Source organism: Copadichromis virginalis, linkage group LG4 (genome assembly GCF_057382275.1).
Source record: "Copadichromis virginalis isolate Kocher_CV1m ecotype Utaka linkage group LG4, C_Virginalis_male_GT1.1, whole genome shotgun sequence".
NCBI lineage: Eukaryota > Metazoa > Chordata > Actinopteri > Cichliformes > Cichlidae > Copadichromis > Copadichromis virginalis.
In genome coordinates this window covers 26,102,848-26,117,100 of record NC_140621.1, presented here as the reverse complement: position 1 = coordinate 26,117,100, position 14,253 = coordinate 26,102,848, and the positions used below count along the sequence as shown (strand labels likewise).

The window sequence follows — 14,253 nt, the reverse complement described above, 5'->3', positions numbered from 1 at the left end:
AGAAGCATAAAGAAAAAGCCCCGGGAGAGGTTTTTCTGGGTAAGAGGGATGCTTGGGGTGAGGGGGGAGGCTGACTTATAGAGGCCTTGGGAGATTTGGGCCTGTTTCCTGTCAGACATCCAGGATTCCTGGGTGGGAACGCTGGCTGAATCAGCCCCAGGAGGCTGTGCTGCTGGGATGTCTGCCAAGTCTTTCCATAGCGCTGCAGGATATTACATCAGATTCAGAAACCTGTATGTGAAGTTGTGTACACATAAAGCACAGCCCATGTAAGCTCATTGCTGTAGAACAGCACGAAATTTGAAGTACTTTACAATTTAGACTAAAGGAAAAGAACAAAAACCCCGCCTATTTCTAAACATTATTCAGCTGTGCAGTGACTGTACACACAGCTAAACACTGACCAATTAATATAATAACAGAATAAACAAGTGTCAATAAAAGCTGGTGGTAAAAGCGGACATGGTGGGTTTCCATGTGTAAATACTGTACAAGAACAAATTGACCGCCTGAGATTAATCCTCTACCGATGACACACTGCCACCTTGTGGTGGAATAGGCACGTAGCTGGTTATAGTTGAAGGACCTTGTCTCCGTATTTATTTGCTCATAATGACATTGCAGTCGCCCAAATCAAAATATCTACAAACAACTTAAGGCAATCATGACCTGAGGCATGGATAGTACAGTCGCACTGGAAGTGATCCACAGTGGATAATCAACTATTGTTACCCTACAATAATACAACAGCTACATTGTGTATCACATTTACGATGCCATCCAGTCAATGTTTTTTTAATTGTACTTTTTTAAGTAGTAGTAATACAACAGATGCAGATGTCTTGCTGCGATAGCTCATTAGTAAACAACAACTTCCGCCTGGTCAGACCACTTCGACATCTATCAAACAGTAAGGGTGGATCGGTTTAATTGTGCATTTCTAGATAAATTATTTCTTTATAAAAGAGACAAAAATTCCCATTTTTCTTTTATTAATAACATTTATGACATAAACGTGTAATTCCGGTCACAAACGATACGTACATCAAGGATGTATTAAGTCCATCATCGAAACTGTTTTACCTGTACATAGCTACAGTGGTACAGTCCACAACACCCGGGTTTCCGCGCGAAAAGACGGCCCGCGCGCCCGAATTGCTTATAGCATCCATCTGCAGACAGACAGTCACCGTGGAGCTGCGCGGTGGTTAATGATAGTGGAGTTTTAAACGGTTTTAAAACATTTTAGTCGCTCGTGTCTTACGCTCGTTTACGATGCCAACCAGGACGTCCCTGCCTCTCCCGGACGATGTCCGGAAAAGGTACTGTAATGAATGCTAATAGTGTTCTACTGATGTAGCTAGCTTGCAGCTTTTATTTCAAAAGCCATAACAGCGGCTGTTAAAGCTGAAATGGCAGTCCTGGTGGGTTAGACTTTCTGTGGTTGTCCTGAGCGTTACTGGCGGTTTCCCTTTTACCTGTGCAAACAGATGTTGCTAACATTAGCTTTTTGCCATTGACAGGGCTAATGCGGTATGCACTATTAGCCAGTTAGCATCATTAGCCTACCAATGGATGGGACAGCGTGTGAGATTTGGCGCCACTCAGGAAGTTTTGTTATCTGTGTTTCTGCTTTCCCGCTGTCAGTGTTTTATTGCTGCAGTATAGCAAAGGATGTGCTCCTACACCATTCGCTCTGACTTACCCCAGCACTGTTTTGATTCTCCTTTGTTTACAGCTTGCAGAGGTTGGATGAGGAAGGATCTGCAGATGAGGTGAGCTGTGGACTCAAAACATGCTTATCTAGTAGTTCTGAAACGGAAGTTTAGTGTGGAAGAACTAAATGTTTAGTATTTTAGTCTGTTTCTATACTGTCACCTCAAAGGGAAGTTCCAGACTCAATCCGCATTGCACTCCCCTTATATCATAAATAGTTATAAATAAAATGAACGAGGATCAGCTTTAGTCTTCTTTTTTTGTGCCATTTTCTATTTGAGCTGTTTCTGGTGGACAGCATAAGGAAACTGACACCAGTGGTGCGATGTCAACAGGAGAAGTTAAATATGTACTATGTGATAGTTTCCAGGTTGCATATTGTCTCGTTAAGTAATGCAATCCAGTTTAAGACAGTTGTGTTCTTTAAGTTTTGTGTGTTTATCCCCGTGCCTGTGAGTGCATAAGTTGTGCCGCCTTTTTTTTTTTTTTTTTTTTTTTGGACTTTATTCATTAGCTCCTATTCTCTTTTAAAATGTCACTTCAGGAACATGTGAAAGAGAAGCTCAAGTTGGTGCAGGACTTTCTGCATGTTGATGCTCAGGATCAGCTGACCAGTCTGGAGGAAAAAATGAAAAGTTCAGAGATCTCAAAGGTCAGTCCGTTGTAAGTTGTCCAAATTGATATTAATCCTAAAACCGTACTTGACTTTCTGTCATCTAACTTGTGACATATGTCATGTGCTTTTTGTTTTTGTTTTTTAAAGGAGGTCTATATCTCTAAAGTGAAGGCCCTACTTGGAAAAGAACTTCATCTTGAAAATGGCTCCCACTCTGATGACGCAGAGAAGAATGGAAAGACGAATGGCTTTTCAAATGGTTCGCACAAAGACGAGCATGATGAAGATGTAACCATGAGCGTACAGGAGGAGGAGGAATCTGTCAAGTCACCAACTTCTTCGAAAGGGAAGGGTGGACGGAGGAGCAAGGCAAATTCTGACACAAAAAGTACGTTTAAATCTCTTAAGATGGAGATCACCTGCACATTCAGTGGCTTTCTCCAGTTATTTAAGCAAAGGTAATTTTTAAAATAAATTTTTTTCCTTTTGTAGAGTCTCCAGCAAGTACCAGGGTTACCAGAAACAGTGGGAAACAGCCAACTATCTTGTCAATGTTCACTAAAGTGTGCGTATAGGAATATATTTAATTCATTTATGTATTTTGGCATAAAACAAAACTTCAGTCACTCTAACCTGCTTGAAATAAATGTCTTTCAGTCAGAAGCGCAAGTCAGAGGACTTGAATGGAGAAGCTGTCAACGGACAGAATGAACCGAAGAAAGATGATGACATTGAGGAGGTACCGTAATGTTATGTACAAGTAATGTAAAAAAACATGAGTAGAAACTGCAGTTCCTCCGTGTCAGATAAATAACCCTCCACATACTTTCAAATTTGTTTGTAGTCTCGGGAGGAGAAACGTCTCAAAGTGGAGTCGGATGACAAGTAAGTATCTTTAGCTTGAGAGCAACAATTGTGATATAGTTTATACAAGCAAATGTGTTGACACTTTTCTTTATGCAGTGCTGCTCCAGAAGAATCCAAGAGTGACATTGTAAAGCCGGTTTCTGCTGTAAAGGTAGTGATTTAGATAGGTGAATTGTAAACATTTTTGAAGGCATTATTGCTTCGTGCTGACTGGATTGTGTTTTTGTTACTGTTCAGACACCACCACCCAAATGTCAAGACTGTAGACAGTACCTAGATGATTCTGACCTGAAGTTTTTCCAAGGGGATCCTGATAATGCGGTGAGAACTTGCAAACATAAACTGCAGTTTTGTTTGTTTTAAATTTTATATATATATATAAAATTTCTGTCTGCTGAAACATAATTTCTGTGTTTCAGCTGGATGAGCCTGAAATGTTAACAGATGAGCGCCTCTCACTGTTTGACTCCAATGAGGATGGATTTGAGAGCTATGAGGATCTGCCACAGCACAAGATCACAAACTTCAGGTGAGTAATTCTCCATCTTTATTAAGGTTTTGTTCCTGTGAGGTAACATACACAGCTTGTTAGGTAAGAGGAACAAAACAAAACTGCAAGGAAAGAAAGATCTGTGACTGGCTAGAGGGAGACATCAAGCTTGAATGGGCAGCAGGATAGAGTTGGAAATGTACTATTATGTCAAGAGGGTGGTGACAGGGTGGAAATAGTACCTTGAGGAACTTAAGAATGAAGAAAATGACGGAGGGGAACTGTTGGTCAGGAAGTGCAGGAAATGGGTGAGGGCATCTATGAAAAGGATAGCTTGGAAAGGTGGTTGGTCAGATGAGGTGGTGGTAGTAGTAACTACAGTGGGGTAAAGTTTGATACCATGAAGTATGTGGCTTCACACAGAAAGAGCACAACAGATTTGATGTTTGCTTTGAGAGTGGTGGAGAACTATCCAATGACAAGAGTTGCACTGCATCCTTGTGGATCTAAAAAAAAACATATACTGGTGAGATGGGTTCATTGTAGGGGTGGGATTACATGAGGGATCTGCTCTGAGTCCCTTCTTGTTTGTAGTGGTGATGGACAGATTGACAGATGAGGTTAGGCAGGAAGGGTGTTTGCAGACGACATAGTGATCTGTAGTAACAATAGGAAGGAGGTGGAAGAGAGTGGAAAAATGGGGGGTATGCTCTGGAGAGAAGAATGAAAGCTGTGTGAAAGGGAGACATCTAAGCACAACAATGCTGCTGCAAGTAGTATTGAAATTGGCTCAACCTTAAGCAAAGGACAGCACATGAGGGGTGAAGAAGGGAGTTGGGCAGGGGTGGAGAGGCTTTTGAAATGGGTCAGGGGTGATTCGTGACAGAATGATATCAGCAATAGCGAAAGGGAAGGTTTACAAGATGGTATTGAGACATACAGACAAGACTGGAGGCGGAGCTGTAGATAATCAGATTTTAATTGTCAGGGTCCAGAATTGATAGTATTATGAATGAGTACAGATCAGGTTCAGAGATTTGCAGACAGGGTTAGAGACGCAAGGTTTGGACAGAGTATGGATAGTAACCTTGTGGAGGGCAAGAGACCATAGAGAAGATCCATGATGTGGTGAAGGAAGACTTGCAGTGGGTTGGCGTGACAGAACGATGTTAGGAATGGAGTGAGAGATGGGCAGATGATCTGCTGTGGTGATCCCTAAAGTAAAAGGAGTTTAGAAGAACAGATGTGTTCCTTCTAATTAGACTGTTTTTATATTCTAAAACTTAAAGTTTTTGTCAGTCATATGGTATAACAATGTGTGTTGCAGTGTTTATGACAAGCGTGGCCATCTCTGTCCATTCGACTCTGGACTTATTGAGAAGAATGTTGAGCTTTACTTCAGCTGTGTTGTCAAACCCATCTATGATGACAACCCTTGTATGGATGGTATGGAAAACCTGTCCAGTTATAGAAAGTTCATTATGATTGTACATTGTCTTTTAGCTTTTATAACCTTTTTTTTCCCCCCTGTATTTTTAGGTGGTGTTCCTGCCAAAAAGCTGGGACCCATTAATGCCTGGTGGATCACTGGTTTTGATGGTGGAGAAAAAGCTTTGATTGGTTTCACTACAGGTAGTATAATTGTGTATTTTCTTCTCCATTTAGTTAAAATAAATAAATCCATATATACAGTACACTAATGTTTATCCAACTCTTTCCTTATCTAGCTTTTGCTGACTACATCTTAATGCAGCCCAGTGAGGAGTATGCTCCCATCTTTGCACTGATGCAAGAGAAGATCTATATGAGCAAGATAGTGGTTGAATTCCTCCAGAAGAATCCTGATGCTACCTATGAAGACCTACTCAATAAGATTGAGGTGCAGTCTTGTGTGAATGAAACAAACTCTTGTCTTTGAATCCGGGTTCCTGTCGTGGTATCTGTTTGAGAATTTTTAAAAAATGTTTTACTGTGTATATTTCCATTCATATAAAGTGATCCTGCCTGTTGCTGTGTTGGTTTCCCACAGGGATCAAATTTTTATTTATTTTTTTCTTAATGACATGTCCAAAGCTTATTATGCCCTGTTTTCCATTCCCTCAGACAACTGTGCCTCCTGCAGGACTCAACTTCAACTGCTTCACTGAAGACACGCTCCTGCGCCATGCCCAGTTTGTTGTAGAGCAGGTGGAGAGCTACGATGAGGCCGGTGATTCGGATGAGCAGCCAATTATTGTTACTCCCTGCATGAGAGACCTGATCAAGCTTGCAGGAGTCACTCTAGGAAAAAGGTGCTTAAACTTTTTTTTTTTGTTTTTTTTTTTTTTGTTACAACTTTCTGTTTTGTATGCTTAGATGTATAGTGATAATTTTGCATCAATACTTAAAATGATTCATTTTTCAAGGGTGTTGGTCTCATCTGTTGGATTGTGAATCTGCAGTCTTCTGAGATTTCAGAGAAAATGGTCTGAATTGATTCTGCAAATACTTGAAATAATAGCTTAATGTTGAATCTGAAGTGCATTGAAGAAACATGTAATACATACTTAATTTATAATGAAAAATCCAGTTTCAGCTTTCCCATTTTTATTTTTTCTTCTATCAGCAGCTATTTTGACTCCCTTCGGGTTTTAAAACTATCCATTTCATTTGTGCTTATATTCCTGTATTTCTGCTCCCTGTTCTCCCTAATGTCTAACATTCCTTTAACATTTCCTAATGCAGCATGCTGCTGTACTGGTAGGTAGGCCTCATTGTGAATGCATCTTTAGCTTGTTTGGTGGTGTGTTTAATGTGAAGCATTTAGAAACTTTATGGACAAAGAGCACTACACCAGATTTCATGCTAAAGTTTTATTTCTACTTTAAATCATTTTATATTTTTTGGCTTTACATTGTGGTTTATTTTTAGTTTATCCAGCAGATTTGAAATCTGGCCACGTATATCAGATTTGTGTAATCGGCGCGAGTGCGGTGATTGATTTATTTAAAGATGTCATAGGATTAAAACGAACTTTGCAGAAACAACTTAACTAGACTGGCACATCCCACTCGAGTTTAACAGAACATTATTTAAAACATACAAATCGTCTTTTCACATTTCAACTCGTTGAACACTTGTGATGTGTTTATATTTAATATTTTGTGATACCCGATTTGTTATACAGAACAATCTGGAATGTGGTCCTTGGAAACGGGCAGGTTTGGGAAAGGGCATTCACTTTCAAAAAGTAACTTCTACCACAGACTTACTTACCCAACAGTGGGTGGGTTGCTAAAGTCTGAGGTGCTTTGATGCTAGTAGTATAGTGAGATTGTTGCTGACATTTATAAGCACTTGTGCAAAACAAATGTGAACGTTAAAAACAGTCATCATGCCTCTAGCAGTGTCGTTGTTGGTCAGTGCTTCCTCATAGAAAGCTAGTTCTCCTGAGATTCTGATCTTGTATCTGGCAGCTTCAAAAATGATACATTTAGAAAAGGAGCATATTGTGCAAGAGATGCACAGTCTCTTAATAGTAGGTGAAGAAAGAAGTGTTTTAAGTTTCATAATGGCTATGCGGAGGCTTTTTCTCGTAAACTTTTTTTTTTTTCCATTACGAAATTCATAATCCATAGAACAAGAAGACTTGGAAAGTCCCAAGTTCAAGCTTTGTGTTTGAACATGGGGCAGCCCCACAGCTGTAAAGCATCAGAATTAAAAACGAAACTTTTCATCGCCTGAGTGTGGTGCTGTCAGGGTATTCTCTTTATATTTGGAATTAACTTTGATTTAGTTAGAGCCTGTATGAGTTAACGCTCAAAAGCCTTCATATAGGTGAGGGTTATCCATCTTGTTTAATAAGAAATATGACACTTCCTCAAACATGGGTTAGAATTTGTTAAGAGTTCAGAGTTCTTGCAGCGAATGCTATTTATATCTTTGACAGGAAGAACAAAAGCCAAAGGAGATCAAAGCAGTCGTTACACTCAGGAAGTTGGCACATGTTGGTGTGTTTTTTGTTTTTGTTTTTTTGTTGTTGTTTTTTCCCATGCAGGCCCAATTGCTTTCCACGGAGAGAACTTTATTGCCTCTTACATCAGATGGAAACTCTGCATTGAACATTCTGTTTGTTTAGTTTGGTTTGCTTGTTTCTTTGCATGGCCTGATGCTGTGGTGTGTTGATGGCCAGGGGCTTCATAATGCCATTACGTCACTTATCGTCAGGTATTTGTGCAGAGTAAAATCTGCGTCTTCTGACCATGCACTTTGTTCTGTTGACAGGAGGGCTGCCAGAAGACAGGCTATTCGTCACCCAACAAAGATAGAAAAAGATAGTAAGGGACCAACTAAAGCAACCACTACAAAGCTGGTCTACCAGATCTTTGATGCATTCTTCTCTGATCAGATAGAGCAGAATGATAAAGAAAGCGCCATGAAAAGACAGCGCTGTGGTGTCTGTGAGGCAAGTTGGATACTATCTGTACAGTATCTGATGTTGATGTCCATCCTCTGTAATTCTTATGCATATTGAATTCTTTTTCTGTGTGTGTGGACAGGTTTGTCAGTCTCCTGATTGTGGAAAGTGTGCAGCTTGCAAAGACATGATCAAATTTGGAGGAAGTGGAAAAAGCAAACAAGCTTGTAGGCAGAGAAGGTGAGCATTTTTTTTGAATGTGTTGCCTACAAATGCTTTTCCAGATATTTGCATCAGTGACTTTATCTGTCATAATATTTTAAGCAAGAAGGAATAAAACACAGACATGATATTTTATATACAGCTTGGTGTTGCAGTCGTATTAATCTCTTTAAATCTATCTATCTCTGTTTAGATGCCCCAACCTTGCAGTCAAGGAGGCTGAAGATGATGAAAACATTGAGGAGGAAGATGTTCCTGTGGAGAAGCCTAAAAAGGTTCCTCATGCCAAAAGAAAGAAGCAGACCCAGTGCAAACTTACATGGATTGGAGAATCTATTCACGTATGTTTTCATCCAGTGTGGTAGATTAATAGAACTACCCTCTAGTGCAGCAGTGGCTCCCAGCACTGGTCATATAAAAATATTCATCTTTAACTCCTTTCAGACTGAAGGGAAGAAGCAATACTACAGGAAGGTCTCTTTGAACGATGAACTGCTGGAGGTGGGAGACTGTGTCTCAGTTTCATCAGAGGATCCATCCATTCCACTGTATCTGGCAAGGTAAGCGTTTCAGACATAGTATAATAATATTCAATTCTCAGGTCAATTCTCAAATCTAATGAGGTGTTTTCTTAGGATCACGTCAATGTGGGAGGATAATAATGGAAAGATGTTTCATGCCCACTGGTTCCTTCGTGGAATAGACACGGTGCTCGGTGAGACTTCAGATCCACTCGAGCTTGTCATTGTGGATGAATGTGAGGACATGCTGCTCAATTATGTCCAAGGCAAAGTTGATGTTATGTATAAAGCCCCATCGAACAACTGGTTTATGGAGGTAAGTTTTTAAAGGGGCTAGAAAGATCTGAAGCTGCTTTTATTGTAATTTTCTTCATGTAACAGTTGCTTCTGTAATTTTAGGGTGGTGTGGATGTTGACCTCAAGGTGATTGAGGATGACGGGAAGAGTTTTTTCTATCAGTTCTGGTATGACACAGAATATGCCAGGTTTGAAATGCCTCCAAAGACATCTCCATCAGAAGAATGCAAATTCAAGTAAGCACCAGCTACACATTCATTTATGCTGCTCGTGATCTTTTCCTCGATTTATTTTTTTTACATTTTTAAAATCTCTACTTTCACCTTCAGGTTCTGTGGCAGCTGTGTAAGGACTAAAGAGCGAGAGGACAAAGATAAGCCTCGTGTATTTGAACCCCTGGAGAATGAAAACCATGACACAAAGGCTTTGTATGCTATGGCTTGCTTTAAAGGAGAGCAGTTCAGGGTGGGGGACAGCGTCTACCTTCCCCCTGAGGCTTTTAATTTCAGGTGAGTGTTACTTTTATTCAGACCTGTAGAATGATGAATACACATGTACTGTCTAACGCTATTTAGAAGTTTCAGTCTTAGTTTGCATGAACGAGGAGTCTACATGTGTAGTGCAGCTTCAGCCACTAGAGGGCCTTCTTTACACACGGGTCGCCTGTTTATATTTTTATTTTTTTCAGGTTGAATAAATTTTGTTCTTTATTAAAAAGGGAAGATTGAGTATCGTGGCTAATATTAAAGTATATTAAAAAATTTGGCCACCACTTACCTCTATAACAATGTGGTTCTCAGTGTGAAGCCAGCCAGTCCAGTGAAGCGATCCCACAGGAAAGACGATGTGGATGAGGATCTGTATCCAGAGTATTACAGGAAGTCCTCAGACTACATCAAGGGCTCAAACCTGGACGCTCCTGAGCCCTTCCGTGTTGGGCGCATCAAGGAGATCTTCTGTCACAGGCGTAGCAATGGGAAACCCGAGATGTCAGACGTCAAACTGCGACTCTACAAGTTCTACAGGTAAAAACTGTTAACAGTTTAATGGGTTGCTATAAATTGGACAAATTTTAAGACTTTAACAAATTTTATCTTGTTTTCCAGGCCTGAGAACACACACAAAGGTGTCAAAGCTAGTTACCATACAGACATCAATCAGCTGTACTGGAGTGATGAAGAAGTGACCGTAAACATGGGTGACGTACTCGGCCGCTGCCAGGTAGAATATGCAGAGGACCTGAATGAATCCATCCAGGACTACTCCAGTGCTGGACCTGAGCGCTTCTATTTTCTTGAGGTACAGTACTTTCTTTCTACTCTAATCTTTAAACTCTAATCATCTATTTATCAATTCATCAAAAACAATTTCTTGTAATGACAACCCCACGTGCATAGAAGAAAGCAAAAACAGTTGACATGGTAGATTTTGTCTAATACTGGAACATTTATTTGAAAAAGTCTTGAACATGTCTTCAATTCAGTGTAGAAACTGCAGTCTTATTTCCATACTGTGCCTCCTTCACAGGCCTATAATGCAAAGGCAAAAAGCTTTGAGGATCCCCCAAATCATGCTCGTTCAACTGTCCATAAAGGAAAAGGAAAGGGCAAAGGAAAAGGTAGAAATTGTATTTATATTTTCCTTCAAAAATTGATTTTTAGTAGTCTCTGAAATCCTAATGTATTAAATTTGGTTTCCCAAGGTAAAGGCAAAGGAAAAGCTTCAGCTGCACAGGAACAGCTGGACTCACAGCCTAAACCTAAAGTGCCCAAGTATCGCACATTGGATGTGTTCTCTGGCTGCGGTGGACTTTCTGAGGGATTCCACCAGGCTGGTAAATGTTGCAACCCACTCACAAAATGTTTTAAAATCATCTTTTTTGTTTGTTTGTTTTGGGACTGCAGTACAAAAACGTAACTGCTTGTTGCCTTTAGCAATCTCTGAGACCCTCTGGGCTATAGAGATGTGGGAGCCAGCAGCACAGGCCTTCAGACTGAACAACCCAGGCACAACGGTGTTCACCGAGGACTGCAACATCTTGCTAAAGTTGGTCATGTCTGGAGAGAAAACAAATTCTCTTGGCCAGAAGCTGCCTCAGAAGGGTGATGTGGAGATGCTGTGTGGAGGGCCTCCTTGTCAAGGGTTCAGTGGGATGAACCGCTTCAACTCTCGCACTTACTCCAAATTCAAGAACTCACTTGTTGTCTCCTATCTTAGGTTGGTTCGCCTAAAGTCATCAACTTTCGCCGACACTGTGCAGCAAGCTTTTTTGTTTCCCACAAAAACTCTTAACCTCGCATTAATAGTGTTGTTTTTTTGTTTTTTTTTTAAATTATTATTATTTGTTTCTTCTTATTGCAGCTACTGTGACTACTACAGACCCAAATTCTTCCTGCTTGAGAACGTGAGGAACTTTGTGTCATTCAAAAACTCTATGGTCCTGAAGCTCACACTGCGCTGTCTTGTGCGAATGGGATACCAGTGTACCTTTGGTGTCTTGCAGGTGGGTCAGACCTTAAACCTCTTTTCTGCTGTGAAATTTTGGGTGAAGCTAAAATGAAATTGACTTGGAACAAATTTCAGAGCTTGTGTTGTTAACCAACAGCTTGCTATAAGGTTTTTCTTTCCTTCTCATACAATAAAAGATCACTAATGCGCTGCGTTCTGCTCTCATTAGGCCGGTCAGTACGGTGTTGCTCAGACCCGGCGCAGGGCCATCATCCTGGCTGCTGCTCCGGGAGAGAAGCTGCCACGCTATCCTGAGCCTCTGCATGTGTTTGCCCCCAGAGCTTGCTCTCTCAGCGTTGTGGTGGGTGAAAAGAGATACGTCAGCAATGTCACACGGTAATGTAAACCCTTTCCCCTTCTGGGTTGCTTATATTGTATTTTTAGGTTGCAAATCTTTCTCACAAGACATTAAAGCATCATTGTCACTAATTTCTGTCTACAGAGGCAATGGTGGAATCTACAGAACTATCACTGTCAGGGATACCATGTCTGACCTGCCAGAGATTCGCAATGGTGCAGCTGCACTGGAGATTTCCTACAATGGGGAGCCCCAGTCTTGGTTCCAGAGGCAGATCAGAGGCACACAGTACCAGCCTATCCTCAGAGATCATATCTGCAAGGTGAGTTGTGGTGTTCTCATGTTGGCTCACTCTTTCAGTCATTAAAGAATAACTTTATGACAGAAGTTACATGATCTGCATTACAGGATATGAGTGCACTGGTTGAGGGTCGGATGCGTTACATCCCCTTGGCTCCAGGCTCCGACTGGAGGGATCTGCCCAACATCGAGGTGCGACTGAAGGATGGCACCCTGACTAAGAAACTGCGTTACACACATCATGATAAGAAGAATGGGCGTAGCGGCACCGGTGCACTCAGAGGTGTTTGCACCTGTGCAGGAGGTATGCAGGACTTAAAAAAAAAAAAAGTTGTAGAGCTTAAATCTCCATCTGGGATACATCTCTTATAGTTTCCATGCAAATGTCTTTTTAGGTAAGCCTTGTGACCCTGCAGACAGGCAGTTTAATACCCTGATCCCCTGGTGTTTGCCCCACACCGGGAACCGCCATAATCACTGGGCGGGACTCTATGGCAGGTTGGAATGGGATGGTTTCTTCAGCACAACAGTCACCAATCCTGAACCAATGGGCAAGCAGGTACGCAAGTTTTTTTTGTTTTTTTCAGTTTGTTTACATTAAACATTCCTTCAAATTTATTTAATATAGGAGTGAAAAAACAGAGTACTTGCATTTAAGTCTTAAGCTAATTTGTGTTTCAGGAAATGGTTTACACTTCTTAAATGAAAGAAACTGACCTTAGGCTCTCTTGATTACAGGGCCGTGTACTCCATCCTGAGCAGCACAGAGTTGTCAGTGTGAGAGAGTGTGCACGCTCTCAGGGGTTCCCTGACACCTACCGCTTCTTTGGAAACATCCTGGACAAACACAGACAGGTACAATCTGGAATCACAATACTTTTCTTAATCCCTGAGAAATTTTTGTGGTTACAGTTGCTACAAAGAAGGTAAGAGTGGCAACAGTGACTTTGCTACGAGTTTTAGTCACAATATTGTACAAGTCACGTGAGGGATGACTATTTTCTTTCAGGAGATGTCGCTTGGTCAGGCTTGCAGAGACATTTTAGCAGGAATCTAGCAAAGTATAAACTTTGAAACTGCTTTGTTTTAGTACAGTTTTTATGTCTGTGAGAGGCAATAAATTTAGGTGATGGGGGATAAATTAATGTGTTATTATTTTCGTTTGTTACATAAATGATAACAAAAATAAGCAGCATTTTAATTTTTGGCCTTGTCATTTTGGCCTTTATCATCTTGGACTGAGTTGCAGTTCCAAAATGAAGATGTCTTTACTGCATTTCATGAGCTGCCCAGAAACATCTCTCCCAGCTTCTTGCCAAGTAATTGCTTCTGTTTCCTTCCAGGTTGGAAATGCTGTGCCCCCTCCGCTCTCCAGGGCCATTGGGCTTGAGATTAAGAGGTGCATCACGGAAAGGATGAAGGAAGAACAAGCATCAGGTGACTTTCAGTTTAATCGTATGATTATCTTTTAAGATTTGAATGCACCAATCCTCATTCAAGTGTGTGGTTTTGTTTTTTAAAATTAATTTATTTTAACTTACTTACTTTCCCTCCACAGAGAACATTAAACAAGAGAAGATGGAGCTCTCTGATTAAGCGTATAAAGATTTCATCAAGAATCACTTCTGCAAGTCCTGGTGCTGGTGAAATGATTTCTCTTAAAAGTTGCGATTTAATGGCGTCACCAAGTGGCCGCTATGGACTTTCTATGTAGTACCATTCCACATTGAGTTTTAAATGTGCTTTTAATCATGACGTTGTTGCTGTTGTTGTTAAATGTTCACCTAATGTGGGATAAATTGTATGTAGTTTTTATATGTAATATTTCAAATAAATCTTATGAAATTCTACTTGTAGTTTTCATTATTGTAAATGTACAGCAAGTGTGATCAATATATCGGGAATCAAAGAAAGTGGTGCCAAGTGGTTGAAAAACCTCATCTCTTTGAATTCTGAAGCATTTTGTAAATGAACCTTAGATCAGTGGACACCAGATGTTAAAACATGCAGAGTTTGGTTTTT

The 14,253-nt window shown here is 40.6% G+C and overlaps 1 protein-coding gene across 2 annotated transcripts; it reads left to right on the top strand.

Annotated features, from left to right (window-relative positions):
- The first annotated feature begins 1,123 nt into the window (after positions 1-1,123).
- On the top strand, positions 1,124-14,081 carry dnmt1 (DNA (cytosine-5-)-methyltransferase 1). Of its 2 annotated transcripts, XM_085454520.1 has the most exons (35): positions 1,124-1,322; positions 1,739-1,775; positions 2,261-2,368; positions 2,480-2,720; positions 2,825-2,897; positions 2,990-3,071; positions 3,177-3,217; positions 3,296-3,350; positions 3,437-3,520; positions 3,619-3,728; positions 5,017-5,135; positions 5,229-5,321; positions 5,417-5,568; positions 5,793-5,980; positions 6,414-6,428; positions 7,953-8,133; positions 8,228-8,325; positions 8,501-8,648; positions 8,752-8,867; positions 8,943-9,144; positions 9,228-9,361; positions 9,455-9,634; positions 9,926-10,150; positions 10,232-10,424; positions 10,653-10,743; positions 10,828-10,959; positions 11,060-11,342; positions 11,487-11,628; positions 11,803-11,969; positions 12,076-12,253; positions 12,340-12,535; positions 12,627-12,790; positions 12,970-13,086; positions 13,575-13,668; positions 13,790-14,081. In XM_085454520.1, exons 1-35 carry the CDS (start codon positions 1,276-1,278, stop codon positions 13,825-13,827), a joined length of 4,524 nt encoding a protein of 1,507 aa, XP_085310646.1. In that variant the 5' UTR covers positions 1,124-1,275; the 3' UTR covers positions 13,828-14,081. The 2 variants fall into 2 exon arrangements, with proteins under 2 accessions (XP_085310646.1, XP_085310647.1); XM_085454521.1 differs by lacking the exon at positions 6,414-6,428.
- Positions 14,082-14,253: the final 172 nt, after the last annotated feature.

Bases quoted from the DNA above. Each gene is read 5' to 3' on its own strand.
- dnmt1 (XM_085454520.1), top strand. From the start codon at position 1,276: ATGCCAACCAGGACGTCCCTGCCTCTCCCGGACGATGTCCGGAAAAG. The intron at 9,145-9,227 runs GTAAGTTTTTAA...CTGTAATTTTAG, and splicing joins CGAACAACTGGTTTATGGAG to GGTGGTGTGGATGTTGACCT. The intron at 12,536-12,626 runs GTATGCAGGACT...ATGTCTTTTTAG, and splicing joins TGTTTGCACCTGTGCAGGAG to GTAAGCCTTGTGACCCTGCA.